Genomic DNA, 26,422 nt, shown 5'->3' on the forward strand with positions numbered 1-26,422 from the left:
AGACTAACTGAGCTCCATTTAAGTGAAAAGGACCTTTTCTTTGACAATGGCTGGCCAGATCGCTGACATAGAAACATAGGTTTTTCAAAAAAACCTTAGAAGGATTCAAAAGACACTTATAGAATCGGGTCAAAATTCAAATTTTCACGATTTTTCAAAAATAGCAGATCTACAAGCTCGCAGCGCGGCACCCGGTGACGCGCTGTGAGCTTGTATATCTGCTATTTTTCAATAGTTAAAGCATAAAATAATGATACACAAAATGTGTAGGCCTACCCGTTCTGAATGGGTTAATAAAGCATGTCGTTTTTTGATAGGACTGACAGGTCATGGATGGATTAAAGCAAAAATTGTATGGCCAAGTCCAAATGTAGGATTTGTGAAAACGGTGTGAAAGCGAATTCTTAGACAATTAACGCAATAAAATGATGTTTTAGTCATATGGATCCAGCTGTTCTACATATTGCCAACCAGCTGACGAAATAGCAGATTGAGGCTTTAAAGGTCTACAAAGATTTTATGAATGCCTCTGAACATATTGCTAGTTTGACCACTTTAAATGCTCCAATCTTAAAATAATAACCAAAAAATAACTACATTGAGAGCTGAAATGGGTTGTTGCGACCGATAACTTTGTAACTAGCCTGACAGGAGGTTTTTGTGTTTTTTTTTAATTTTTTACCTGTGATGGGGTAGTCGACGTAGCGCCTGGTTTTTCCATCGTAGTATTCCGTTCCCTTGACAATGACCAGGTGAGCAGGGAAATTGACCCCCCACGCTAGTGTGCTGGTGGCGATCAATACCTGAGGAGAGAGACGAGAGCCCAACATCTTAGCTACCATCATATAGTTTGATAGTTTTCGAATTTGAATCCTGAAAGTAACAGTTTTGGACGTATGAGGTTTCCACCCGGGAGAGAGGATGTGATGATGAACTATGGAGCCGATATACAGTTTACAAGTGAAGCTACTAGCGATGCAGTACAGTCAGAGGTACAAGTTGACACTTAGGACATTTAGCACAGGGGTTCCCAAACCTTTTTGTCTCAGTATTTGTCTTTTGTATTTATCATCTATAAAATGTACTAAACTAGTGAAAACAGCAGATCTACAAGCACACAACGCCTCGCATCGCGAGGCATTGTGTGCTTGTAGATCGGCTGTTTTCACTCGTTTTGTGTGACAGTCTTGTATGATGAAGCAGGGCTTTGCATGCTTTACCAAAATACGTACACATTTGAAACTTGGAGATACGAGGTTTCTGCACAACAGTGACGATATTTTAGTGATTATGTTAAATAGGAAAACGTTGATATATCAGCCATTTTTGTTAGAACTGACTGAAAATAACTTTGTACTTCAAGTTTAAAATGTTTTTTCAAGTGTCCAAATACATTCCAAATATTATCAAATTACCTCACGGCACCCCTGGACTGCCGTCGCGGCACCCCATGGTGCCCCGTCACCCACTTTGAAAACCCCTGATTTAGCAGACACTCTTATCCAGAGCGACTTACAAGTGCAAGAAGGGAATAAGTGGCATGGATCAACGAATGACAGGGAAATGGTCATGTAAATAGAACGTGAAATAACACATACAGTAGCATATGTAAACACGTATCCGACACAGTAGTATAACTAGAAACTAGCAAAATAGACGTGATATAAGGGATCTGGGGTGCTAGCTAGGGGATGAGACTTCAGAGTCTGAAGAGGTGAGTTTTCAGACTGCGGCTGTAAGAGCCATAACATGGAGTTATGTCACAATGTGCTTTATATACCTTGTTTGCCTGATTTTGCTTTGATCATATGCCAAATTATATGCAGCAGTATGCAATCTGTAGTTAACTATGTGCAGCAGCGTACTGTTTTAACTGCCTTGTGTGGATTGGTCTGTCATTGGTCGAATGTTTGTGATTGGTGCTTTTTTGTATTTGTGTATTAGATTTAAGTTCCGTTCTGTTTGATGAGTTTGTCAGAACTGTGATGTTGAAGTAGAGAGAGCACATATTTCTTTCTACCATGTATGTCCTATAGTTTTGCTTTTACTTACGTGTGAAAAACGGATACGGTTTAATTTGCAAAATCGATTTGAACCCCCAGCTGTTAATTGGCGCCTGGCGGTTATTTGAGATACCTACAGTATTTACATCCATTCGAAAGCGGTGTCAGACCGCAGGCGGATATTTGGTGCCCGGCAGCTATTTGCCTCCGGGAGATATTTGGAAATATACAGTATTTACGTCAGATTATTGTGCTCAGTTTTATGCCACTATAGTGACGGAAAACTGAGAATGAGTCTGCACACACACACTGTGTGTGTGTGTGTGTGTGTGTGTGTGTGTGTGTGTGTGTGTGTGTGTGTGTGTGTGTGTGTGTGTGTGCGTGTGCGTGCGCGTGTGTGTTGGCACCTGGATCTTGCTGTTGACAAACAGCTCCTCCACGGTCCTCCTGTCTCTCTCGTGCAGCCCGGCGTGGTGCATGCCGATGCCAAACGCCAGCGTCAGTTTCAGGTTGGAATCCCTCACCGTAGCGATGATGGCCTCAATCTGGGAGCAAAAGATAGAAAGGTTTGAACTCTAGACTCAAGGCTTTACTAGGGCTGAAGACAGGTGCGAAGCGGTCAGCATGAAACTCCATATCGTCGTTGTCGGGTGGACACCTTGTATGTCCAAAACCGTTCGTTTTGCATTTATCATTTTAAAAATTATTTAAACTAGTGAAAACAGCCGATCTACAAGCACACAACGCCTCGCACCGCGAGGCGTTGTGGGCTCGTAGATCTGCTGTTTTCACTACCTTTGTGCGAAGGCCTTGTATGACGAAGCAGGGCTTTACTTTGCAAAAAAACATACAAATGTGAAACTTGGGAGATACGAGGTTTCTGCCCGACAGTGACGATATATTGTACAACAAGATAGGGCTTGCACACACTGACAAATGAATATCGAGGCTCTTTGGATGCAAACGTTTCTTTTGTTTAAAAAAGTGTAAAAAGTGACATGGTGAAAATAAAGTGACACAGAGTGGACGTTTCGGTCCTCAGACCATCGTCAACACTCAATCTGGTGCCCAACAGGAGGAGAAATCACTGGCACTTATTGTTAAAATAGCTGATCTACAATAGTGAAAATATTTACGCCTTGCGCTGTGAGCGCTGTGACTTTTGCCTCTTTCTTATATTATTTGACAATTTAGCCAATGTTTTACTAGTTTAGTATAGTTTAGTATAGTTTGTTTGATTACTTTGGATGCAGTAATGTAATAATTATTTTTAGGTATTTAAAGAGGTGGAGCCATGATTCCCCCCCCCCCCCCCCCCCCTCTAAAACATGATTATCAGGTATTATGATTATAATAGGAGGAAGATTTTTTCCAAAGAAGTATACAGAAAGTTAAAATTGGGTTTTTATGTGGCCACACCCCCAGTTCATTAAGTATGCATGGATGTCATGGTGGGTGGTGACCCAGCTGAAGTTAGCCACACCCCACAGTGTTGGGTGAATGGTAATTAGGGGAGGAGTTGATACTGTGACATACTTAGTGTCTGTGTTTTTTAACTGACACTTTTGACCACAAGGTGGCAGCCTCCAAGAGAAAACAAACAAATACCAAGAGAATACATCGATTTCTCATAAAAAACCACACCAGGGGGTCTAATGAAGTACTTTCAACCTCCTAGACACATGAAAAACAGAAAAAGTACAAAACTATGGCACCACCTCTTTAAAAGTAATGCGGGGACCTTCTAGTTTGGGACACTCTGGTTTAGAGGATGAAGTGTGAACCATGGTTACTGGAGGGCTCAGACAGAGCCATGCTGTAGTAACAACAGTCAGTTAAGCCTAGATGACACTGTGACAAATTATATCGCTTAGCTACAGTCTCTGAGCGATGCCAGCTTTGAGAATGTTTAACGTATATACACAAACAATTACATAAAAACATACGTTTTTGATATACTGTATACGACATTTTAATTGTGTAAGAACAAGCAAACACACACATAATTGTAAACTACATTTTATTTCATTTAACCACGCATGCCCTATGCTCAGAAACAAGCCAATCTACAAGCTCACATGGCGCCACAATGCGAAGCTAAGTAAAATATTGAATTCCGGGCTTTTAATTGTAACAGAGTATTTTCTACATTGCAGTACTGATACTTTTTACTTGCGTAAAAAAAATCGAGTAACTTTTCCACCGCCGATTAAGACGTAAAAGGGGGGACGGGGCGGCGTAAAGGGCGAAGACCCGTGGCGGAGGAGAGGAAGGAAAGGAGGCGGGGGGGGGGGGAGGGAGGAAGCAATAGAGAGATGCAAGCAGGGGCCAGGGGGAGGTCTGGTTATCCTATTAAGACCTGGAATTATTATATACTTTCGCTATTGAAAAATAGCAGATATACAAGCTCATAGCGCGGCACCGAGTGCCGCGCTATGAGCTTGTAGATCTGCTATTTTGAAAAATCTTGAAAATAATTGCAAATCTTTGAATAGAACATAATTGCAAATCTTTGAATAGAAACATAATTGCAAATCTTTGAATAGAACATAATTGCAAATCTTTGAATAGAACATAATTGCAAATCTTTGAATAGAACATAATTGCAAATCTTTGAATAGAACATAATTGCAAATCTTTGAATAGAACATAATTGCAAATCTTTGAATAGAACATAATTGCAAATCTTTGAATAGAACATAATTGCAAATCTTTGAATATATATATATATTTCAAAGCAAACTTCTGTAACTCAAATCTCTGCTTCTGAGGTCCCTGGATGGAACAACATATTTTGAGATGGGGGGTCCGCGGCCACATACATCTAAAGCATCTAATTTTGGCCGTCCTTGACATGAAAAAGATTGAGGACCACTGATTTAGAAGAAGGCATTTATAGAATCGGGTCAAAAATATTCAAAGACAAATTTTCACGATTTTTCAAAAATAGCAGATCTACAAGCTCGCAGCGCGGCACTCGGTGCCGCGCTGTGAGCTTGTATATCTGCTATTTTTCAATAGTTAAAGCATAAAACAGTGGTTAAAGTAACAATGCGTTCCCGGTCTGAACAAGTTATGGGGCAGTGGGAGAGACGCCCTGCTGGGCGCCAGGCAGCGCGCGCCAGCCGCCTGTCAGTCAAGCAGCAGGGACTCTAGTTTGCTACACGCCCCGGTACAGAGGCTCAGCGGGGAGCAGCATATATCACTGGAACACACACCGAGACAGACAGACACACACACACGCGCGCGCGCGTATATTCATACAGTATATCGTCGCTGTCGGGCAGAAACCTCTTATCTCAATCTCCGTTTGAGTTTTTTTCGTAAATTAAACAACCCTGCCCAAGACCCGAATTAATTTCTACTTGCCAAAAGTTTTAAAAAATTAAATAAAACATCTGATGGTGTTGTAGGAGTCCTAATCAGAGGAAAATGTAATGTTTAAAAAAATAATAATGTTTTTGTAAGGTTTTATAGCCATAAATCATAAACCATAAATCATGCTCTAATTTGCATTTTGGGGATATTTTTCACAATAATAACATATGTACATGCTCTATACATTCTAATGATCACCCAAAAAAAATATCACAGGCATTTTACTTGTGTTTTTGTGAGGAATAGCTTCAGTGAAAAAGTGGGATGCTGTTCGTCAAGACTCTGGACTCCAGAGATCTTTAAGTGGTGTGAATGTCAGCCTCTGTGGGGGGGTATTTATATGCAAATATCGTGGCCAATGGCATTGTAATACTAAACAATAGGATTTAATGGTGATGTTAATGTGAAAAAAGAACAGGAAAACTAATTATAACATTTTAAAAAAATGATTTAAAAAAAAAGATAGATCCGCAAGATCTACTTCTACTATCTACTTTTGACGCTTTTGAATTTGCATCCCGAAAGGTAACAGTTTTGGAAATATGAGGTTTCCACCCGAGAGACAATATATTTTTTTAAGACAGAGATAGGCATTCCTTCCTGAAAATACAGTACGTGATCCAGCATTGACTCTCATACACACGCGCACGCGCATATCATTGTTGTTGTCAGGCAGAAACCTCATATCTCCATAATATTCTAACTTTTTGTGTTTTTGTTTTTGTTTGCAGATTAACGCCCTACTTGATGATACTACAGGCTCACACAGAAGCATCACAAGTAGCAAATCTGCAAGCTGGAAACGTGCCAAGCTTGTCGATCTTCAACTTTTTTCTGTTTTTGAATTTGAATCCTGAGGTTTCCACCTGACAGTAGGGCTGGGCGATATGGTGATAATTATCGTTGAGACGATACAATGTCTCCACGATATGCCTTTTCAGAGGTATCGTATATATCGTGATACAATTGACGGAGCCTTGTAAAAAATCCTGTTTAATCGTTAATACAGAGATTCATTGCAGAATTCAATTTAAACCTGCATTTGGTTCTAAATCAGTAGTTCTCAAACTTTAAAATGTCAAGGTCTCCACTTAACTCTGACAGTATACACATGAAACCAAATGGACCCGTAAGGGTCCATTTGGTTTCTTTTGTATACTGTCAGAGTTACATACTTGTAAAGTTCAATTTAGACCTCCCAAAAGGAACCCAGAGAGTCTAGTTTTTGTCAAGTAACTTGAAAAATAACCATAAAAACCAACGTGAAAAAGAATCGTGATAAAATCGTATATCGTGATACAGCTTGGGAAAATATCGAGATATTGTATTGTTAACGTTATAACGCAAAAACGACACTCGGCACATCGACACTGAAGAGAGGTTTGACATAGGCCCAGAGCGAGTCCCTCGGCCCCCAGTCAGCCTGGTGAGAAGCGGAGGTATTGATGTGTCCGACGTGTGTCCGACATGTAATTCCTCAAATTGGGGGCCTTTTAAAAAAGTCACAGTTTGGGGGCTGGCGTCATAAAAAGGTTGGACGTTAACATGTTTTATGGGGCCAGTCGCCTTTCACACCGCTAGGAAGGAAATATAGAGCCCTGACATCAGACCCAAGCTCGTAAAAATGCAACCCCCCCCCCCCCCCCCCCTCGCCTCTTTCTCACACACACTTTCAGCGGGCATGCACATGTACACACACACACACACACACACACACACACACACACACACACACACACACACACACACACACACACACACACGGTAAACGTCCGTTAATATATGTGGCAGAACAATCTAATTCCGAGAGAATAATTCACTTGATACATTTCCTCCTCATTTCTGAACTGTTTATAGCTGTGTGTGCGTGTGTGTGTGTGTGTGTGCGTGCGTGCGTGCGTGCGTGCCTGTGAGTGATGGCGTGTGCTTGTGTGAGTGAGTGTGTGCGCACTCACATGCTGCGGTAATTACAGACCATGCTTTATCAGTCCTGGGTAATTGAGTGTTGTAATAATATTAGCATACTTTTGAAATCCGAGCCCAAAGGAGCCGTTTGCTCACATCTTGAAATGATCCTAAGGTATGCGGAGACAATATAATGGAAGATGACACAGGCTTTTCCTCGCAGAAGTTGGGGGTTTGAATTCCCTCTGTAATTATAATAAAACCGCTGCTTAAGGAGGAGAGACAGTGGAACATCAGCACAACTGGACTTAAGGGAGGAGGAGGGAGATGAGAAGGAGAAGCAGAAAGAAATGACACGATTAGAAAAATCATAACGTAAAAGAGGAGGCCATCCGCACGACGTTGAGGTGTAAAAACGGAGTAGAGGTCAGGAAGTTTACTCAGATTATGTACTTTTGGACCCGATACATATTCAAGACTTGGTTGGTGTTCAGAATCAGATTCCTGGCATCCTGCCTAAATGGCCTCATAAGCCGGTGTGGTGCAGTAGCATTGAAAGGCAATGGGCCTCATTCACGAGACGAGATGTTTACCATCATGTTTGATCTTAAGGCGCTCCTGCAAGCGCTTCCACGAGACAGGCTGACTCATCATTCTTCCTTCGAATTTGGTTTTGATGCAAAGTGTCGTCAGCTTTCAGACCTGTTCTTGACAAGTGACACCATCATAATACCTTGTATAATTAGGCTTTAATTAGTGTTGCACAGCACACGACCCTTCTGTGTGTGTCTTGGTGCTAAACGGGGCATTGATCGACGCAAATGATTCACAAAGGCTTGTGCATCCAATATACAGTACATGACATATCATCACTTGATACACCTGTGTATGAAGGCAAATCAAGGCTGCACAGTGCACACACGTCATGGCATTGGTCCTTATCAGAGCAGGGCTACACTCACAGTTTCATCAATGAGGCACAGTATCATCAATATATTGCACTGACTAGAGTGTATTTACAGGGGTGGCAGTGGTCCCCAGTTTGATCCCTGATCCCTGGTTCCCCCAGATTTAGTGTTGAAGTGTCCTTGAGCAAGACACTGAACCCCTAATTGCTCCTGATGAGCAGGTTGGAGCCTTGCATGGTTTCTTCCGCCATCGGTGTATGAATGCGTGTGTAAATGGTTGAATGTAATGCACAATCAGTGTAAAGCGACTTGTATTAAGGTGCTATATAAATGCACCATTTACCACTTACAGATAGTATTGCAATATGATCCACTGCAACCACAGCGGTACTGTACCTGCTGCTATGATCCTTACAGCTGGAAGCCTCACCTTCTAATTCCATATAGAGACGTCTGACATATTACCGTGACGTTAATTCTTCTGTGGCAGATCTACACCTACATTTACTATCAGCCAAGTTCTCATCTTGTCTCTACATAATGGAGGATGCAGCGGGAGAACAGAGAGAGCGTGTTGATATATAACACTTTGGGATTAATAGATAATTATATGGCGGGTAGCTGGAGTCGGGCGGTGCCCATAAAGCACTGCTTTAGCAGTTCCGTATGGAACGGTGAACCTGTTGCCACGATAAACGGTTGAGGTAACCAGGGAGCCAGGCCGCTGTGCCGATCGCTCTCGCTTTGCCCTGTTCCTTTGTTTTCTCTCCATGAATGAATGCATTAGTTAGCTGCTACAGTATATGAGTGTCATGAATGCATTAGTTAGCTGCTATATGAGTGTCATGAATGCATTAGTTAGCTGCTATATGAGTGTCATGAGCGTATAAGTGGTGCTTTCAGTTCTCTCACATGTAGAGCTGCTAATGGAGGTGCCTGTTTAATATGAGATATTGTGGAGCGAAGTGTCAAGAGTAATAGTTTACCTTACTCTTCCTGCACAATTACTGGGGTTTGGAGTGTAAGTTTCTGAGCTGGTGGTGTAGTATTATTCAAAACAGGAGAAATAGAGTCCGCACACTGGATAAATCACTCATGGACATTTATTGTATTATCACGAAGATATGCTCTGACGGGTTTGTTGCTTGAAATGTCCCTTTTATTTTTTTTTTAAGTAAAACAATAAATGTTCACGGAAGCATCATCCGGTGTCCAGCACCTGCTGATTTAACGTTAACTTACTGTACGCTGTACATGATTATGTAAAGCATTTGTATTCAATTATGCGTCCATTTCTTCCTAATATCATCCACTGATTTGGCCAAGACTTGGTGTTGAGTTATTTGTGGATTTTTATCTCATTCCCGTATCATCACCGGTTTAGGACCAGTTTTGATGATGAGTGAGTTATTGTTGGTTGCATCTCATCTCCCTCTCTCCTTGCAAAAATCATTGCTTGGGACCACAGCATGTATGTCTGCGTGGGTGGGTGGGTGGGTGTAAAGGTTGATTTATACTTTGCGGTACCATGGTGTGACATGCCGAAGATGGACATCTACAAGCCCTACAAGCCCATAACGCACCGTGGACGAGAGCGCCTTGTGAGCTTGTAGATCTTCTATTTTATAAATTGAACATATTTATAAATGTAAGCAGTAGTGTTGCCAACAGGGCACCACTCTTTAACATTCAGAACGGGTACACATTATTGTGTATCATTATTTTATGCTTTAACTATTGAAAAATAGCAGATATACAAGCTCACAGCGCGGCATCGGGTGCCGCGCTGCGAGCTTGTAGATCTGCTATTTTTGAAAAATCGTGAAAATTAGAATTTTGACCCGATTCTATAAGTGTCTTTTGAAAAAGACATGTTTTTTGAAAAACCTATGTTTCTATGTCAGCAATCTGGCCAGCCATCGTCAAAGAAAAGGTCCTTTTCACTTGAATGGAGCTCAGTTAGTCTGTTCTTGAGAGACTGCTATGTCAGTGGTTCTCAAACCTTTTCATGTGAAGGACCTCCAAAATGATATTTATTTGGCCACGGACCCCCATCTCAAAATATTTAGTTCCAGGGACCCCCCAGAAGCAAAATGTTAGTTACAAACGTTCGCTTTGAAAATACATATATTCAAAGATTTGCACACATTTTCACGACTTTTTCAAAAATAGCAGATATACAAGCTCGCAGCGCGGCACTCGGTGCCGCGCTGTGAGCTTGTATATCTGCTATTTTTCACTGCCTAAATGGGTTTAATTGATCCTAGTGTCATTGATTGCTTATAGGATCACGGCTGGTGAGAGTTGGTGCCGCCTGTTGTTCCGTACCTCTCGCTCGTCCTGGTGCAGCCACTGTTTTGGGTCGCCTTCGGAGGCCAGGTAGGCGATCAGGTCCAGCGCCGTCAGGCGCGTCTGGCGCCGCGAGGACACGAAGATCAGCACGGGTTTGGCCGGAGAGTGGCTGCGGATCGCTACATGGGGAAGTGATGGAAAATGGATGTTCATTAGTTCATAGATCTACTAGTTCATAGATCTATTTTTAAGTCCCAGGAATCTGTGTATATATGTCGTTGTTACCGGGCAAAAATCTATTATCTCCATATTCAAACTCTTTGTGTGTGTGTGTGTGTGTGTGTGTGTGTGTGTGTGTGTGTGTGTGTGTGTGTGTGTGTGTGTGTTTTTGTTGGTGTGTAAAAGAATGCCCTACTTGATCATGGTACAGTGTCACGAAAAAGTAACAAAAATAGCAAAACTGCCAGTTGGAGTTTCGAGCTTGTTGATCTGCTATTTTTGATGCTTTTGAATTTGAATTCTGAAAGGTTTCGGATATAATGAGGTTTCCACCCGACAGACGAAATTAATGTATTCATGTCTTTTCTACAGTATATCTGGGGAACCGGTGGTTCATCTGATTGATTTCACTCTTGGCCGGGGTGTCGCTGAGGACGACCCATCCAAGGAAGTGCAGTGGCAGTGTGATGTTGATCAGATGAGTGGTTCTCATGTTCCGAATAGGAATGGGACGATACGCGATAATATCGTTTATTGTGATAAAAAAAACACTCACGATAATCGTATCGTGGATATTTAATTCATCGTGATATCGTCCTCCGTCATGCACTGGGATCAATTCACCCTTTATTTGTTGAGCTGCATATCCGGTACCACTATAATTGGTAAAAGGTACTTATAACTTGATACTTCATACTTGATACAGTCTTTTTTTCACTGATGTCTTTGCCAAAAAATAGCCGATCTACGAGCTTGTAGATCGGCTATTTTTTGGTAAATGTTCCGCCCCAGGTTAATGGATTTTGATTATCGTGATAATATCATAAATCGTGATTTCTTTTCTCACAATAATCGTGACATGAAATTTTCATATCGTCCCATCCCTATTTCCGAATGGAGTCAACTCCACCAAAACAGGCATTGCCCTAGTACTGGTAATTTTAACTATGTACAACAAAATATTTTTCTTTTATATCTAACTATAAATTTCCCGAATGTCTGTCCGCCGTCCGACCGTCCGACCGTCTGTCTGCATGCTCACATCACTGATACTAAACAGTGTCGCCACCATGGTAACAATGCCCAACTGACATCAACAAAGCCCAACTGACATTACTGACTGACAACACTACTGTGCCCAAATTTGGAGATGACATCACAGACTGACCTGGACACGGAACACTATATATGGGCATAAAAGAGTGCCAGCAAGAAAGACGGATACACAGAGTATTGAACAATTGGACATCGATGGTGACTATTCCCAATGGGCACCGGTCTGGGTTCTTCAACATTACATCTGAGACTCCTACATTCAATCCCTCATCGCACACCCCCGGGCAAAGGACTAGTATATAGGATATTTTGGCTTTTCTGCCTTTATTGATAGATCAAGTGAAGATAGACAGGAAAGAGGGAGAGAGACACAGGGAGACACGCAGCAAAGGTTGTGGGGAATCAATGGGACTCGAACCTGCGACGCGCTGTCAGGCATTAGAGCCTATGTGGTATGTGCCTGGACTGCAAGGCCAGTGGGCACCTGTACAACAAACTCTTCTCCTGTGTGTGTGTGTGTGTGTGTGTGTGTGTGTGTGTGTGTGTGTGTGTGTGTGTGTGTGTGTGTGTGTGCGTGCACATGTGCGTACAGTATGTGAGTGTAAATGGGAATGGGATTTTTTGGTAAACCGATGATGGCAATTGTCATGGTGGGTTTAGCGTTATGTGTGGTGCGTACCTTGGTAGGTGGGCTTGTTCATGCTGGCCATGCGGGGGCAGTAGTGCTGTCCTGGGAAGCCGTTGATGTGAACCTCGAGGGGCACGGGACGCACAGAAGGACGGAAATTAAACAAGCCCACCTGTTACGGAGAGAGTGAGAGAAATGACCAATGAAAGAGAGAGAGAGAGGGAGAAAGACAGAGAGAGAATGTCAGAGAGCTAATGTGAGCAGCTGGCAATGGGGAGGCCCATCTGGCTATAATGAGAGCTGTCTGTCATTGTCCCTGTGTGTTTGCGCGCGCGTGTGTGTGTGTGTCTGTTTGTGCGTGCGTGCATGTGAGTGAGTGCGTGTGTGTGCTCCCTCTCTCTGAAGTGCAGCCCAAAGCAGCGAGGCAAGACTGTTGTCTTCTGCCCTGTTCTATATCTCCAGCGTGGCGCGGTGTGGCGAGGCCCCGGTGCGTGCGTACACATAATCTAAAGGCCTGGATAATGGATTGGGCAACCAAACGCACACAGTGGCCCGGTCTAAACAGCAGCTAGCCAGCCAGTCGACCAGCCGGCCAGCACAGATTTATGGATGAACAGAGCCAATCTGTCTGCCAGGCCAAACCAGGGACAGGCTGCTCATCATCTGCAACAGTTATAAAACATTTACACAACCCTCCCCTCCCCTAGACCCGACCTGTAGCAATGAGAACTGTGGCATGGGATCAAATCCAAGGGCTGAGGCGAGACGCTCTGTAAAACCTCACTGTGATGAGGGTAAAAGTACAATTAATCCCTACGAACAATGCCCTAAATTGACATTATAATGGTTGCGGCGAATGAGGAAAGCGACTACAAAGTGGGGAGATTTTTTGGTCAGGGTTTTTGCACTTAACCGAGGCGCCCCTGTTATCATTGTGAATGTTCTCTGCTACTGCTGTAGCTGGCTGGGCCAAGTCATCTCATCCACGGCTCTATACACTGATTCCTGATGATTATGAGAGCAACTCAAGCGTGGCACCCTCGGAAACAAGACTCCGTACAGGCGATTATACGAAGATAAACTACGACATCTTTGGCCCAATGGCCTGGAACCTTTGTTTTTCTTAACCCATTTAGGCCTAGAATTATTGAATGCTTTAACCAGTGAAAAATAGCAGATATACAAGCTCACAGCGCGGCACTGAGTGCCGCGCTGCGAGCTTGTAGATCTGCTATTTTTGAAAAAGTCGTGAAGAAGTGTGCAAATCTTTGAATATATGTATTTTCAAAGTGAACGTTTGTAACTCAAATTTTGCTTCTGGGGGGTCCCTGGAACTAAATATTTTGAGATGGGGGTCCATGGCCAAATACATATCATTTTGGGGGTCCCTCACATGAAAAGGTTTGAGAACCACTGACATAGTAGTCTCTCAAGAACAGACTAACTGAGCTCCAGTTAAGTGAAAAGGACCTTTTCTTTGACGATGGCTAGCCAGATTGCTGACATAGAAACATAGGTTTTTCCAAAAACCTTAGAAGGATTCAAAAGACACTTATAGAATCGGGTCAAAATTCAAATTTTCACGATTTTTTCCAAAATAGCAGATCTACAAGCTCGCAGCTGCTATTTTTCAATAGTTAATAGCAGTCAATAATCCTAGGCCTAAATGGGTTAATAACTATTATTATATACATTTGTAACTAATATGAAAGGGGGAAGCGGCGAAATGAACCGTGAAAACACAGAGCTATAACACAAAAACAAGATGTTGGGTGGGTTTTTCTGGTTGGGTTTGTGGCAGCAATGCCATCAGCACACAAGCCCGGATAATACTATCCTAGACAACGAGGCAGCTTACAGAGTCAAGATGAACTTTCCATCAGATCCAGGAGACAGAGAGGGTCAAAAGGTGAGAGGTAGATTTGGTTTCAACACAACATGTTGTCTCTATCAGGGGGAAACTAGTGTTATGACATTGAGCAGTGATTCTCTCAACTTACTGTATAATCATTTCAAGGATTCACAGTTTTATATTCTTTAGGCTACGGAACCCCATTTGATGCTATTTTGTTGCATCTCTAGGAAGGAGTTGGTTCGGAACTGGAACCAAAAAAATACTTGTTTTTTCTTGCCCTGAACTGGGAACCAAAGTGGGCGTGTATATATCCTACTGTTTGGAAGATGCAAATGCGATATAAACAAAAGCAAGTAAAAATTCTGCATCAAAACATTGAAAAGTAAAGGGAAACTGTATCTGCCAATGACAATTCAATTTCCCTATGTAAAATGGACACTTCAACACAACACATTGCTGGCCAGGCTTGGAATCGAACCCCTCTAAACATTTAGTTGCTGCCCCCAATAACAATGAATGGTTCTGCTTAAAACTGGTGGAAATGCAAGCCGGTTCGCGTCCGGTTCTGTAAAAAGCTCCAAGGTTCCAAGAATCTATAACTGAACCCAAAGTTCTTTCGGTGGAAAAGGGCCCAGAGAGAACTGGTTATTATAGTAAACGAAAACTACTGTAACTAAAAAACGAAAACTAGAATGGAAAAACATTTTAGTTAACTGAAATAAAAATAAAAACTAAGCTTTTTAAAAAAACGAAAACTAACTGAAACGGTATTGTGTGTTTACAAAACTAACTAAAATAAACTAAAATTATAGAGAAAATCTCCTTAGTTTTCGTCTTTTGTCTTTCGTGGAAATAAAAAATTAAAAACACCAGTTGGTGAGGTCAAAGAGAGAAGTTGTATGTCTCAACATTCCTGCCACTCTCAACAATATGATGTTTTGTTGATTTTCTTTATTAGACAATACTTTTTCCGGAGCTTTTTTAATCTCACCTCTGACAAATACCCCATATTAGGTAAAAGACTAAAACTAACACTAAAACTAATAAAAACTAAACTAAAACTAAGCATTTTCAAAAAATAAAAACGAAACGAAACTAGCAACCTCACTTTAAAAACGAATTAAAACTAAACTGTAATTGAAAACAAAACCTCAAAACTAATAAAAATAAAAACTAATGGAAAAATCCAAAACTATTATAACCTAGGTATGAACGCTCCTGTGTGGGGCTCACTGTGTAGACCTGACCTGTTTGATCCCCAGCCAGTCAGCCAGGTCTCGTGCGTTGGCCAGAGCGGTGGAGAGACCGACCACGCGCACGCTCCTGGAGGTGTGGGAGGAGATGAAGTTGGTTCTGGACACTATGACCTCCAGGACTGGACCCCGGTCCTCCCCTGGAAGAAGACAGAAAAAACGCCTTGTCACAGGGTTTCTATACGGGCTGTGTCAGTGGAATGCTTGACACACTGCAAAGGGAACAGCTGCAACTCTAGATCAGTGGTTCTCAACCTTTTCAGGCCGAGACCCCCAGAATATTCATATTTTAACTGGGGACCCCCACACCCTGCACAAGTACTTGGAATTGTAGGAGTTGGCATTGCATTTAGTTTGACTCTATCTATACCATTGTGAAAATAGCCGATCTACATGTTCACAACGCCTCGCAACGCGAGGCGTTGTGAACATGTAGATCTGCTATTTTCACAATTTCTGCCTCTATATATTTGACAATTTGACTAATGTTTGACCAGAGGTACTAAAAAGGTCTTTGAAGTCGCTAAATTGTCAGTTTATAAATGTGCAGATACCCCGTATACACTTATACTGTATGTTGGTATGTTTACTATTGAGTGAGAAAATAATGTTAACATTTAGCTAAACATCTGGGGACCCCCCCCCAAAATAATTTGGGGACCCCTCTGGGGGTCCCGACCCACAGGTTGAGAACCACTGCTCTAGATGACTTCTGCTCTGGGTTTGTTGCTAGTTGCGAATAGCTGATGTGCATTCAAATCTATTATCGTTATTAGTCTGGGCAGGAATAAGAGAGATAGGGAGAAGATTATTTGCTGACAAAGCTGCGGAAACTCGGAGAGGCAGAACTCTTGGCGAATGCTTAAATCTACCGTAACAAGTCCTGGTTTTGTCTGGAGTTTTCATAAATGTTCATCTCGGTCACCCACAGCTTCCACGGTTGAATTAACCCCAGAATGACATCTTCTACAGCAGATGTACTACTAAACAAGTTAAGTATTTTCATTTGTTATTTTTCATTTATTATTATTGTTCTATTCATGTTTATATTTGTTGTTGTAGTTTATTAATCTTTCTGTTTATTCAACAAAAACAAACTTGTGAATAACTCAAGTTAACAGGGCAGCAAAGATGCTATAAATAAGACATTACTTAACACATTGACCGCCATTTTAACATACCTCCGTACTCCCACCTGCCATTCGTCTCCATAGACTTCCATGTAATTGGGTGTGCACGGATCATGCACACCCATGCCTAGATAATGCACCACGTGTGTCCACCTTGCTCACAGCTTTCAAACAAAAAAATCCGAATGGAAATCCGTTCAGGCATTCCTGAGATAACAGCCACTATGTTTAACAAAGATGGCTGCCAAAATGGCTGCCATGCTTGAAAGATGGGGTTGCTATGGGGGTTAAACATGAAATTTCGCGATTGCTATCATGCCTACTCCATTTTTTGGGGTCAAAATTAAAAAAAAAAAAAAAAAAAAATTGATTTTTTTTTTTTTTTTTTTTTTAATTCTCGGGACTATCGGGCCTGGCGGGGAAAGACATTGGAATAATCTCGGGACTATCGGGCCTGGCAGGGAATGAGTTAAAGTGAATTAATGTCTGAAGATGTTAGTTAATTAACTAATCATCAGAATTAGCTGCTATTAATCAACCATTATCCCTCAAGCGTTGTCAGCAGTGCAGTAAAGTAACCAAGTATATGTACTCAAGTACTGTACTGTGTGCATACTAATTTTGAGGTATTTTTACTTTCTTCAGAATATACAATTTTTACTTTGTAGATTTTGATTATTATTACAAAACACACTAACCACTTCAAACATATATATATTTCGGCCATTTGAAAATTGCAAATCTACAAGCTCACAAAGCATCGCAATGCGATTAATTGTGAGCTTGTAGATCGCCATTTTCTTAATGATTTTCTTTTTTTTTTATACATCTTTGAACTTGTGAAATAGAACATTCTGCATAATGCATACTTTTACTTTTGGTACTTTAAAGTATATTTCGATGCTGATACTTTTGTACTTTTAATCAAGTACATTTTGAATACGGGACTTCTACTCGTACTAACAGAGTATTTCTACGTTGCAGTACTTTTACAGTAAAACTTGAGTAGCCTATATTTCTTCCATCACTGGTAGTCAGATAGTTTTGGTGACTGGTTATAAACTGGGTTCCAGCGGCGAGTCATTTGGGGGAGACTCACCGAGCAGGTGGATCTCGTCTATGATGAGGATGGCCACCTTCTGGACGTAGCTGCGGTTCTGCCAGCTGCGGCTCACCCCGTCCCACTTCTCTGGCGTGGTGACGATCAGGTCAGCCTGAGCGATGGCCCTCACGTCGGGGGTCACGTCACCCGTCAGCTCCACCACCCTGGAGGGAGGGAGTCAGGGAGAGAGTGTTGGGTGTCAATGAGGCCCCGGTGTAACACAAAGCAGATCTTTATTGCAATCTATATCATTGTTTCCCAAAACAGTGGGACTCGGGACCCATATTTGGGTTGTGGACCAATTTCCTTTTTTTTTTTTAAAGATTTTTCTTTTGGGCTTTTTATGCAACAGTAGACTGACAGGAAATAATGGGAGGAGAGATGGGGAGAGACAGGCGGCAAAAGTCGTCCGGATCGGGAATCGAACCGGCGACGCCGTCAGGCATCCATGCCTATGTGGCAATCCCTTATGTGGTATGCGCCTGGACCAGTAGGCCAGCGGGCGCCCCGAGTGGGCCAATTTCTATGGGAAAGAATTCCCAATATTTTGTTATTTCAAAAGATTTACAAAAGTAAAAAACTATCAATAAAGGCAGAATAAATACAGATATAATAAATATAATAAAAAAATCACAATATGTCAAATCATCATCAATTCCTCTTTTGATTTCATCACACTCACTTCTTTCCCAGTTTCTCCTCTATTCTGACCTTCCAGTCCTCAATCCTCTCTCTGACCAGGGCCTTCAGTGGGGCGATGTACACCACCTGACGACAGAGGGATCACAACGGCACCGACGTTACAAACACCAAGAATAACCACCAGACTTTAACACCTTTACAGTAAATGCAGTAGTAGACTGCAGCTCAACGTGCTCCCAATGAACTAAACGAGGTACGAAAACACTAAAAAAGTATATGAGTAGTAATAACACAAGCAGAGAGAAATATTCCCCCAGAGATACACGTGTATGTGTAGACCTTGTTGCTTATGTTCATGAAAAAATATGCAGTAGGCCGTGGACCCGCATCTGACAGGAGATAACAGTGTGAAGAGTGAAATCTATGATCTGAATAGTTAGTATTATTATATTATTATCATCATTATTACCATTGGTACAACGTCTAGTAGCCGGTGAAATAATAGTGAAATTAAACTGGCCACCTGAAACCCCCTCAAGGACCGCTGGTGAGAACCACTGGTGTAGACACTACTAGTATACAGTCAGTGCTTGTATATATCGTCGTTGTCGGGTGAAAACCTCGTATCTCCAAGTTTCAAATTTGTATGTTCTTTCGCAAAGTAAAGCCCTGCTTCATCGTACAAGGCCGTCGCACAAAAGTAGTGAAAACAGCAGATCTACAAGCACACAAAGCCTCGCAGCGCGAGGCGTTGTGTGCTTGTAGATCGGCTGTTTTCACTAGTTTAAATCATTTTTAAAATGAAAAATGCAAAACGAATGGTTTTGGACATACAAGGTTTTCACCCGACAGCGACGACATACACATACACACACACATACTACAAAGTACAGTATATTTCTGGGGTCCCAAATATCTGCTTTTGCCTGTTCACATGCACACACACACACGCACACGCACACACACACACACACACACGCCCCCCCCCCACACACACACACACAGACCTTGGACGTTGGATACTCATTGAACACACGGAACATGGCCATCTCTGCAGCGATGGTTTTGCCGGAGCCCGTTGGCGCCCCCAGCAGGACGTTGGTGTCGGTGTGGTAGAGCGTGTGGAAGATCTGCGTCTGGATGGGGTTGAAGTGGGTGAACTTGTACAGGCTCTCGTACTCCCTGTTGCCCAGGGCTGTGATGGGCAGCGGCTGCAGGTCCAGCAGCTCTGGGTGGGGGGGAAAACACAACCGGATTCAGGCACCTGGCCTGCTCTGCAACTCTGTCAGTATAACCCATTTAGGCCTAGGATTATTGACTGCTTTAACTATTGAAAAATAGCAGATATACAAGCTCACAGCGCGGCACCGAGTGCCGCGCTGCGAGCTTGTAGATCTGCTATTTTTTGAAAAATCATGATTTTTCTTTGCAAGTCTTTGAATATATCTATTTAAAAGCGAACATTTGTTAACTCAAATATTTGCTTCTGGGGGGGTCCCTGGGACAACATATTTTGAGATGGGGGTCTGCGGCCGAATACATGTAATTTTGGGTGTCCTTGACATGAAAAAGTTTGAGAACCACTGATTTAGAGGAAGGATTTAGAAGTCGGGTCAAAGATCGGGTCAAAGATATTCAAAGACTTGCACACATTTTCACGATTTTTCAAAAAATAGCAGATCTACAAGCTCGCAGCGCGGCACTCGGTGCCGCACTGTGAGCTTGTATATCTGCTATTTTTCAATAGTTAAAGCATAAAAATAATGGTTAAAGTGGTTCAAATCTAACGCGACGCGGGCGCGTTCCAGGTATTTGAGAGATTATCTACTGCAGCTAGGGAGTTGTCAAACTTTTTTCCAGCTCCAGACCACACAAGATATTTTTGGTGACCCAAAAGTACAGAAATACATAATGAATCAACGACCTAAGCCAGTAAGACCTGAGGCCGTTACTACAAATGTCTTCTAGATCAGCTTTTTGAAAAAAACCTTTTCATGGCCGCGGATCCCCATCTCAAAATATTTTGTTCCAGGGACCCCCAGAAGCAACGATTTGAGTTTAAAATGTTAGGTGCTATGTTAGCTGCTATTTTTCAAAAATAGCAGCTCATTGTGCGGCACTAAGAGACAAGATACGAGCTTGTAGATTTGCTAATTGTACCATTTCTTTCCAGTTCTTTTAATTATTTTATTCGTGTTTTTTAACATTCTGAAATAGTTTTGAAAATAATAATAACAATAGAATATTGTCGATAAATGTCAGAAATGTCGATTTTAATATATTTAAAACCTTTTTAAATAAGAATAAAAAATATGGGAAATGTGAAAAAAAAAGTCTAAAGAGAGAGAGAGAGAGAGAGAGAGAGAGAGAGAGAGACCCATTCTTTGGGAAACACCATCTATCAATCAATCAACACCATCAGATTCAGGCGACTCCCACGGCTTTATTCAGAATTCAAGCGCATTCCTGTATGGACCATGATTAGGGTGTATTTAAATGAGCCTGTGAGTCCATGTCACGCTTCCCTTGGATAGAGAATGCCCTGAGAAATGTCAGGGTGCATGTCTTCTCTGCATAATATGTATCCATTACAGGACGCCAACACGTCTCTGTTATAAATAACAATACTGTATAGTATATCGTCTCTGTCGGGGTAGAAACCTCATAATGTCCAAACATGTTACCTTTCAGGATTCAAATTCAAAAATAGCAGATCCACAAGCTCCAAAGAGAAGGACATTAACAGGCTTCCACCCAACAGGTGTATGTTGTGTGTGTGTGTGTGTGTGTGTGTGTGTGTGTGTGTGTGTGTGTGTGTGTGTGTGTGTGTGTGTGTGTGTGTGTGAGAGGTGTGTGTGTGGGGCTGTCACGATATGACATTTTACATGACGATTAATTGTCACTCAAATAATTGCGATTAACGATTTAATTGTGTTTTTGTCGTTGATAATTACATTTCTGTTTGGCTTTTAGGCTTTGAAGTTGTACATGGCAGATGTGACACATAACTTACTTATTCAAAGAAATTACTGACATATTTGACAACTTTCTACTTAAAAAAATAACATTGATAGTGGAAATAGCCGATCTACAGGCTCACAACGCGTCACATCGCAACGCGTTGTGAGCTTGTAGATCTGCTTGTAGATCTGCTATTTCCACTATTTCTGAAAATGTTTGTAAATGTATGAACATTTTTCAACATTCACGATTATGACGATTATGATAAAATATTTGCGATTATGTCAAATAATCGCGATTAGACGATTATGTAATAATTGTGACAGCCCTAGGTGTGTGTGTTATACCGGTGTGAGGCGGGTGTCTCTCGGGCAGTATGAGGTGCTGGAAGTTGATGATGCAGACAGCCTCAGCACCCAGCCAGCGGTCGGACACGGCTCTGATGTAGTACTGGGAGGGAAGGGGCTCGAAGATGGGGATGGTGAACACGATGTGCAGGGGCTCTTCTGTCACCACCTGGTGGGAGGGGGAACACATGCACACAGAGTAAAGGTCTTTGCACACTGCTGCGTTTTTCGGGCCGAATATCGGAGTGAATTTCGGAGTGCGTGAATAAAAAAATCAACGTCACGTTATGTCAATCACGTTTGCACACTGCCGCCCGTTTCGTATTTATTTTCGGACCAGGGTTGATTTTTTTCGATCTTCGCAGCTGTCGCACTGAGTCCCTTGCTCTCTCTCTCTTTCCTCTCTCTCTCCCTGGCCTACGGCTTTCGGATTTCCAAAACGCAACGAAAACACGCAGTGCAGTGTGCAACCACCTTAACTCAGTTCATTTAACTCTGATAATGTAACAACTGTAACCAAACGTACCCGTACATTTAACCTAAAAATTACAATCCTCAACCCCTATAACCCCTTCAAATAATAAATGTCTAATCGTCCTAACCGGAATTTCTTCCTAATTGTGATCATAAAAAAATCATTTAAAGTAGCCGATTTTTTCCTCCCCACACACATTTGTGTGTCGTCACTGATGTTGTATCTTACTACTGACTCACCTGCCAGTGAGGAGCCCCCACCGGGAGGACGTAGAGCCTTCGTCCTACTGCTGACAGGTGCCGCTCCAACCCGTAGGAGTACATGCAGTGACACATATCACCATCCCCACCCGGCTTCCCTCCCCCCCAACACGGGAAAATTGTGCTGACACAGAAACCCGACAAAGCCGGATGTACCACTAGTGGATTAGAACCTACAACCTCTGTGGTGATGGGCAGGGACTTTACCACTGCGCCACCTGAGCGCCTAAAATAGTTTTTGAATCAATCAATTGTTTCCTCATCTGGATTTTTGAGTGCTTGATATGCTTTTAATTTGACTTATATATCGTCGTTGTCGGGCAGAAACCTCGTATCTCCAAGTTTCAAATTTGAAATGTTTTTTCACGAAGTAAGCCCTGCTTCATCATACAAGGCCGTCGCAGCAAAAGTAGTGAAAACAGCAGATCTACAAGCACACAACGCCTCGCGGTGCGAGGCGTTGTGTGCTTGTAGATCGGCTGTTTTCACTAGTTTAAATCATTTTTAAAATGATAAATGCAAAATGAACGGTTTTGGACATAGAAGGTTTTCATCCAACAACGACGATATGGTAAAAATGGAATGTACATGTAGTCACACATTGGTTTGCACTAACACACATCAGACTAAATTCATACTCCATCGCACGCCGTTGTCGTTTGCCAAAAAGAACAGATTTTGAAGCGTGAAAGAACATGTTGCATTGAATCACGTTGTTAGCTTGACGATCAGTTCTTGTTGGCAAGCGACAGCGCCAGGGACGTGCTGGGCCCCTGATTCAGCCCGGGAAAAAGAGTTGGAGAGGCCCTCATTGCGTGCTATAGAGAGAGATCTCTCTCTATAGCACTGCTGCTGCTACTCAAAGATTTGTGACAAAGTGACAAGCCAGTGGGCCAATTACATGAGTTATATTTCGTCGTTGTCGGGTGGAAACCTTGTTTGTCCAAAACCGTTTGTTTTGTATTTATCATTTTAAAAATGATTTAAACTAGTGAAAACAGCAGATCTACAAGCACACAACGCCTCGCACCGCGAGGCGTTGTGTGCTTGTAGATCTGCTGTTTTCACTACTTTTGTGCAAACAATTTAATTGTTTTCCTAATGGCCGGCCTGGACCGGCAGGGAATGAACCGGCCGTTTGGGAGTTGTCCTGCTTTTCCCAATGGCCAGCACGTCCCTGGACAGTGCCATGCGACAGAGTATAAATCACGATGAGAGGTCAAGGTTGAGGTCAGAGGGTCAGAAGAAGGGACGGCCCACCTGTTTCTTCTGCAGGAGGAAGTACTCAGAGTGGTAGATGTGGTCGTTGATGGGGTCCTCCACCCACAGCCACCAGGGCTCTCCCACCGAGCCATGCACCTGGAGGACACACATGGACATGGACCAGTCACACTCCACCCATTGGTTATGAGAGACGGCTTAGAATAGGTGATACAAGTGTGTGTGTGTGTGTGTGTGTGTGTGTGTGTGTGTGTGTGTGTGTGTGTGTGTGTGTGTGTGTGTGTGTGTCTGTCTAGGGCTGTCACGATATGACATTTTACATGACGATTAATTGTCACTCAAATAATTGGCGATTAACAATTTAATTGTGTTTTTGTTGTTGATAATTACATTTCTGTTTGGCTTTTAGGCTTTGAAGTTGTACATGGTAGATATGAGATATAACCTAAATATACAAAGAAATTACTGACATATTTGACAACTTACTACTTAAAAAATAACTTTGATAGTGGAAATAGCCGATCTACAAGCTCACAACGCGTAGCAATGCGACGCGTTGTGAGCTTGTAGATCTGCTATTTCCACTATTTCGGACCTTTTTCAACATTCACGATTATGACAAAATAATTGCGATAATGTTTAGACGATTATGTAATAATTGTGACAGCCCTATGTGTGTGTGTGTATTAATATATACTGTGTTAATATAAAGAGTGGTTTTCCTCCCCCGGCCCGAAAGCAGGCCAATTTTCATCATATGCGGTAGACGCTTGACAAACCCAGATGTGCTGTGGTGGATTCATACCCTCAGGCAGGTACTTGACCACTGAGCCACTCGAGCTATATACTCTGTGTGTGTGTGTGTGTGTGTGTGTGTATGTGTTTATAGATCTACAAGCTCAAAACGCAGCACGAATTGTGGATCTTACAACTTGTTGTTTTTTGTGTGCCGCTGTAGTATGATCAATTAATTTACGAAAAATACCAATAGCGGTGACACATTGCAATAACAGAATCGGTGTAGCGAGGTGAGGTTAGGGCTGTCACGATTATGAAATTTTACATGACGATTATTTGTCACTCAAACAATTGCGATTAACGATTTAATTGTGTATTTGTCGTTGACAATTACATTTCTGCTTTTAAGTTGCACATGGTAGATATGACACATAATTACTGACATATTTGACAACTTTATACTTAAAAAAGAACATTGACGCGTCGCATCGCAACGCATTGTGAGCTTGTAGATCGGCTATTTCCACTATTTCTGACCTTTTATTTAAATATATGAACATTTTTCAACATGGAAACGATTATGACGATTATGAAAAATAATCACGATTATGTCCAAAAATCACGATTAGACGATTATGTAATAATTGTGACAGCCCTAGGTGAGGTGTGCTGCTGTGGTGAGCTCAGCCCGCGTACACCCCACCTACAGCCCCCCCCCGTCCCCGTCCCCGTACCACAGCTTATAGCTTCCTGCTGCCGTGGAAAGAACGGATGGTTGACTGCGGAAGACAGGTTTATGAGACGTGAAGAGAGAGAGAGAGCAAGGGGGGGGGAAAGACACTGGAGCTTCCGCAGATAAACACACACCGACGCCACCCACTATATCATCTTCTAAACAGGTCTGTGGCTTTTTGGCACAGGGGCCACGGAGCCGAGGGCCCGCTTGTTGTACATAAACAACTAAATCCTTGAAGAGAGACGAGATAGACAGACGGACGGACAGACAGACAGACAGAGACTGCTTGGGAAAAAGACCACAAGTGGAATAAGAAGCCATGAAAAAAACTTTAAAAAAAAAAAAGAAAAAGAGAAAGCCAACAAAAATCTGCTTCCTTTTTTAACCCATTTAGGCCTAGAGTTATTGAATGCTCTAACTATTGAAAAATAGCAGATATACAAGCTCACAGCGCGGCACCGAGTGCCGCGCTGCGAGCTTGTAGATCTGCTATTTTTGAAAAAAAGTGCACATTTTTCAATATACAGTATATTTTTCAAAGCAAACTTTTGTAACTCAAATCTCTGCTTCTGGGGGGTCCCTGGAACAACATATTTTGAGATGGGGGTCTGTCATTTTGGGGGTCCTTGACATGAAAAAGTTTGAGAACCACTGATTTAGAGGAAGGATTTAGAAGTCGTGTTAAAGATCGGGTCAAAGATATTCAAAGACTTGCACACCTTTTCAAGATTTTTCAAAAATAGCAGATCTACAAGCTCGCAGCGCGGCACCGTGAGCTTGTAGATCTGCTATTTTTCAATAGTTAAAGCATAACATAATGGTTAAAGTGGTTCAAATCTAACACGACTCGGGCCCGTTCCAGGTATTTGAGAGTTAAAATGAGTCATTATAGTCTTGGCGAAGGGGGAGGAAGCTCATGTGTCTTTACATGTGTCCTGGCTAGGCCGGGCGCGGCGTGCGGACATATGCAGGCCGGATCAGGGCTAAGCTGGGGGGGTGTTCCATTACCACTCTCCCATGAACGGAGCATGCATCGCTAATCGGACACAAACATTCATCTTCATATTGGGTGCCCCCGCTACAATGAGCCTCCTATTCCCCTCGGGTCCCACGGCAAACCGCTGGTAAAGCATCCCACACCCCCCCCGTTGATCCCTCTGGGCAACCGGTCTGAAGTGGGTGAGGGGGGTGGAGAGGGAGGCCTCGTTGTGACCGAGCTCCCCAGGTAGGGATGGGATGATATGAAGTGTGACCATATAAATCGCGATTTACGATATTATCGCGATAATCAAAATCCATTATGCTGGGGCGGA

General features: G+C 42.4%; 1 protein-coding gene across 1 annotated transcript in view; it reads right to left on the reverse strand.

Moving 5' to 3' along the window:
• Positions 1-26,422, reverse strand: part of ascc3 (activating signal cointegrator 1 complex subunit 3) — a 296,191-nt gene that overhangs the window by 54,551 nt on the left and 215,218 nt on the right. Inside the window, exons 24-33 of the mRNA XM_080751624.1 lie at positions 23,675-23,773; positions 21,680-21,848; positions 19,379-19,599; positions 18,412-18,497; positions 17,727-17,893; positions 15,492-15,637; positions 12,441-12,561; positions 10,523-10,665; positions 2,411-2,548; positions 683-803 (exon numbers count right to left, since the gene is read on the reverse strand). Coding sequence (XP_080607750.1) covers positions 683-803; positions 2,411-2,548; positions 10,523-10,665; positions 12,441-12,561; positions 15,492-15,637; positions 17,727-17,893; positions 18,412-18,497; positions 19,379-19,599; positions 21,680-21,848; positions 23,675-23,773 — 1,411 coding nt within the window. The remainder of the gene's footprint in view (positions 1-682; positions 804-2,410; positions 2,549-10,522; positions 10,666-12,440; positions 12,562-15,491; positions 15,638-17,726; positions 17,894-18,411; positions 18,498-19,378; positions 19,600-21,679; positions 21,849-23,674; positions 23,774-26,422) is intronic.

The sequence above is a fragment of the Nannobrachium achirus genome (genome assembly GCF_963921795.1).
Source record: "Nannobrachium achirus genome assembly, chromosome: 2".
NCBI classification, from domain to species: Eukaryota; Metazoa; Chordata; class Actinopteri; order Myctophiformes; family Myctophidae; genus Nannobrachium; species Nannobrachium achirus.